General features: G+C 38.4%; 1 protein-coding gene and 1 long non-coding RNA gene across 2 annotated transcripts in view; one reads left to right on the top strand and one right to left on the bottom strand.

Annotated features, from left to right (window-relative positions):
• The window catches only part of LOC107743543 (DNA primase large subunit-like), a 78,353-nt gene that overhangs the window by 32,320 nt on the left and 41,828 nt on the right, over positions 1-4,205 (bottom strand). The window contains exons 8-9 of the mRNA XM_016556811.1: positions 2,002-2,069; positions 147-219 (exon numbers count right to left, since the gene is read on the bottom strand). Of these exons, the coding sequence (XP_016412297.1) occupies positions 147-219; positions 2,002-2,069 (141 nt within the window). The remainder of the gene's footprint in view (positions 1-146; positions 220-2,001; positions 2,070-4,205) is intronic.
• LOC107743544 (uncharacterized) overlaps positions 1-4,205 on the top strand; it is a 21,625-nt gene that overhangs the window by 9,810 nt on the left and 7,610 nt on the right. The window lies entirely within an intron of this gene.

The following is a 4,205-nucleotide window of genomic DNA, read 5'->3' as shown; positions in this document are numbered from 1 at the left end:
CATATATACATATACATATATATATATATATATATATATATATATATATATATACATACATATACATACATACATACATACATATATATATATATATAATATAGAGAATTAATGCAACTCTGTCAATAACTTTAGTTGTTACTTACTGCATCAATCTGCTCAAGAGAAATTTTTCCGATGTTCTTCTGAATGCTGTAGTCCTGACCCACATAGGCATGGCTATAACAAAAGAATAAGGGAACAAATGATAAGAGCCAATCACAGTGAAGAAGAAATCACAAGGTCAGAGTAGAACACAGGCTAACAGGCATCTTATTCAAATGCATTCTTGTTTTCTGGTGGAGGAACAAAACACTGCAAGTGGAGCACATGCCTCTAAACAATACAGATTCTGCAAGATGCAGACCTGATAGCTTCTTAGCAATGCCACATTTTAAAAAAGTGGTTAAGTTGGAGGCAATATTAGAGACTGAAGTAGGGTTTTTAGGCAAGCAAAAGTTTTAGCCCACTGAAGTAAATTTTATATAATTTGTTGCAAATTTTCCTCAAAGATGATCAAAGGTGCCCTAAGTATTCCTAACACATTTACCCTCTATTTTGGACCAAATGTAGGAACAAGACACAAATATTTATTTTGAATGATGGATGAAATGGATGAAATAAAATATATATAGCAGAAACTGTGCAAGAATATTGCACAATATATTTTTGGAAATGGAGGAAAAATTACCCTTTTTATTTTTTTTTACTGGAACGCATACACTACCACTCAAAATTATTTTTTTTACTTTTATTCAGCAAGGATGCATTAAATTGATAAAAAAATGACAAAATACTTATGTTACAAAATATTTATATTTCAAATAAATGCCATTCTTTTGAACTTTCTATTCATCCAAAAATATAAGTAATTATAATAAGATAGAATAAGTAATAATAAGAAATTATTCTTGAGCACCAAAGAAGCATATTAGAATAATTTCTGAGAATCATGTGACACAGAAGACTGGAGTAAAGATGCTGAAATGGCTTTGCCATCACAGGAATAAATTACATTATAACATATATTAAAATAGAACCGCTTTTTTAGTAACAGTAACAGACATGGTGAGATCATGATGACGGCAAATACTACACAACATCCGCAACAACAATTTCATGAGTAGTTCATATAAAAATGGGACCGGTACAAAGAAGCAGATTTCTTCTGGTCCCACAAAACAGTGCCACATCCGCTGAGGCCGTGTGTGAGGGTATGAATAATTAAAAATTTCTAGGCCCTGCTTTCCCATTCCGCTACATTCCCTCACTGTTCAGCTGCACGCCGGCCCCTCACATGTTCTTATCTGGCTTGCCCAGTGCTAAGAAAAAGTAAAAGAGTCTACTAGCCAATCCTCTGCAGCCACAACTGTCGCCTCTAAAGACACATCCAATTAAAATGCTCTCATTCAGAGTCCATCAAAAAGTAAATTAATTGACTGCTGGGAATGCTGCCATTGTTCCCCTTCACTGCGAGCAAGTGGAGGAACGCGGTCGTCCGTGCATGCGGCATGGCCAATGACTGAGAGGACCAGCTTTAATATACACTGGTATCCCCGCTGGGCTGCAGCCAAAATGCAAGACCAGGTTCACACGTGGAGGACCCTTAATGCATCATAATGGGGCTGTGCCGAGAGCATTAATGAAAGAGACTGAATGAAAGCGAGTGCAAGAGATAAGGAAAGCAGTCGGAGTCACGTTGGGTACCGGCTGGCCTTGAGTGGACTGTTTGAACTGTCCTCAGTTGGCCAAGAAAATGGCAAGCAACAACTAAGGATTATTGTTTGAATGTTTTTCTACTTTTTTTTTTTTTTTAAAGAAACAAAAAGAGAGAAGACCCATGTGGATATGTCTGAATAAAATAGCTGACTTTCACAAAGCTGCTGTAATAATCACAATGCAATAATAAAGAGTATATTTTAAAGTCGGAAGAGATATACATATTCCAATGGTGTCAATTACCTGAGGTGGCTCAAAAGAGGCTGGAGTCGTTCATCAGACTGTACCGCTGGCAGGGATCGTGCAGTCATCTAGAAGGGAAATTAAAAAAAATATATATGTTAAGGGTCAGAGGTTAAAGCAATTTTTACAGTGGTGCAGTAAAGATAAATTCAAAAGGTCAATAGCTGGAGCATGAACTATGAATTTATCCGAACAGCATAATGAATAATTTTCCTGGGGTAATAAAAGGTACCCAATGAGCTGGAAGTCTTTTAGATGGCCAAAAGATACATAACATATAAACATTACTTACAAACCAAATGATAAACACAAAAGAAAAAAAGTGTTTAGTAGTAGAAATTGTGTCAAATCAAATCTGTTTTTTTTTTCAGTAAATAATGTTTTTAAATATCTTCAGCACAAGATCATAAATCAACACTGGCACTAAAGTGGCAGGATATATGTTAACTGAAGCAAAACGGAGACAATGATGAAGAGACACGGAGGTCTGAGGATGATCAAGCTATCGAGACGCTGACAAACTGCAGCGGCAGCAAACTTTACAGTCCAATGACCACGGACACACAACCTTTAAAACTAGATCGTCCACCATCCAACTCCACAACACTGTTTCATTAAAACAAATGTATTAATTATCAATGATGGCATTCATGGATTTAGAGGAATAAAAAGGACAAAAGCTCAGCAGTGCAGAAAAATAAGAAACATCTCAAATAAAAATAGGAGTGCCAAGACTTCCAGGGTTTTCAGAATGGTCATGTGGGTCAATCCATCTTAAGTGGGCCAAATTTTTTATTTTATTTATTTTGTAATTATCTCTATGTACTGATATTGCAAAACGTCTCTAGGTTATGTATGTAACCATGGTTCCCCGAGGGGAACAAGACGTTGCATCAGAAATGCTTTGGGAACGCCTCTGCGTGACCATGTCCTGAAGCATGTGTGAAGTCAGCTCAATGGAATGTCGAGATGTCACAAGCGAGGGAACGTAGAAACCAGGAAGCTTAAAAGCGCATCCGAAACAAACAGCCTTAGCTTCTGATAGGTCGAAGCAAGCCGCTCACAGGGATGCAGGAAGTATGGCAGGGACTCAGCGTCTCGTTCCCCTCAGGGAACCATGGTTACATGCGTAACCTAGAGACGTTCCCCTTCAGGGAACCCGCGCTGCGTCAGAAACACTTTGGGAACGGCAATACTCACTCTGCCATACTAAAAAATGCCTGTCTAGTACGAAATCATGGTGAGCACAGCTAAGACAGAAGCACCTGAGAGTCTGGAGTGGTACTCAAACCTAGATTGTCAAATCTAAAAAATGTGAGCGGAAAGGACCTGCACGCCACATCACACACATCTTGCAGGGAAAACCCTGAGAAAAGGCTTTAGAAGCCGCCATCCTTCTCCTGGCCTCAAGCTCCATAAAGGAAACATTACCAATGGGTTTATTCCCAGTGACTGACCACCCAAAGGTACGTGGTAAGCAGCAATGGCCGCCACATACACCCTTCAGGAGGAGGGGGTAAACCCTGCGGAGACCCGTCCCTGCAGGAACTCCAGAACTGAACCAGCCGGGTAGTTAACTGGGACCAGTTGCTGATTTCTGCACCGTGAAGTGAACACAAGGAGTATAGTTTCCTCGTGGAGGGAGCTCTGGAGTGGTGTATGGTCTCAACAACCTCAGTTGATGAGTTGGGCCCTCTCAGAGGTCAAACCAATAATTCCAGGCGGGGATGAACTAGGGGTGTGCGATATTGACAAAATAATATCTCAATATTTTCTGGGATTTTATCGATACTGATAATTAGACGATATTTTGCTGAGTGTTATTGTGCTGATATCTTAAGGACTGCCGTGGACAGCTGACTCCTAAAGTTTTTAATATTCTTCATATTCTGTGTGGTGGTCAGTTCACACTGAGAGAAATTTATATTTTCCAATAAGTTTAAACTTATTTTTACATTTTATGGGCAGTTTTACCTTTATAAAGCCATTTCTTCTAAAAGTGTCCATTATCTTGAGTGAAATTCTTACATTTAATCAGTGAATTAGAATAATAAGACATTTGGCCTGTTAAATGAAATCAACACAGAAGCTGCATCTGAAGTGGCATTTAGATGTATTTACACACTGTTTAATGCGAGACATGAATGCATTTAACCTGTAATTACAAATGCATAAATAATGTTTTGATATATTAAACATAAAAC

This window comes from Sinocyclocheilus rhinocerous, unplaced genomic scaffold (genome assembly GCF_001515625.1).
Source record: "Sinocyclocheilus rhinocerous isolate Xijiao unplaced genomic scaffold, SAMN03320098_v1.1 scaffold677, whole genome shotgun sequence".
NCBI classification, from domain to species: Eukaryota; Metazoa; Chordata; class Actinopteri; order Cypriniformes; family Cyprinidae; genus Sinocyclocheilus; species Sinocyclocheilus rhinocerous.
The sequence above is the reverse complement of the archived record's forward strand: the minus strand, read 5'-3'. Positions and strand labels throughout refer to the sequence as shown.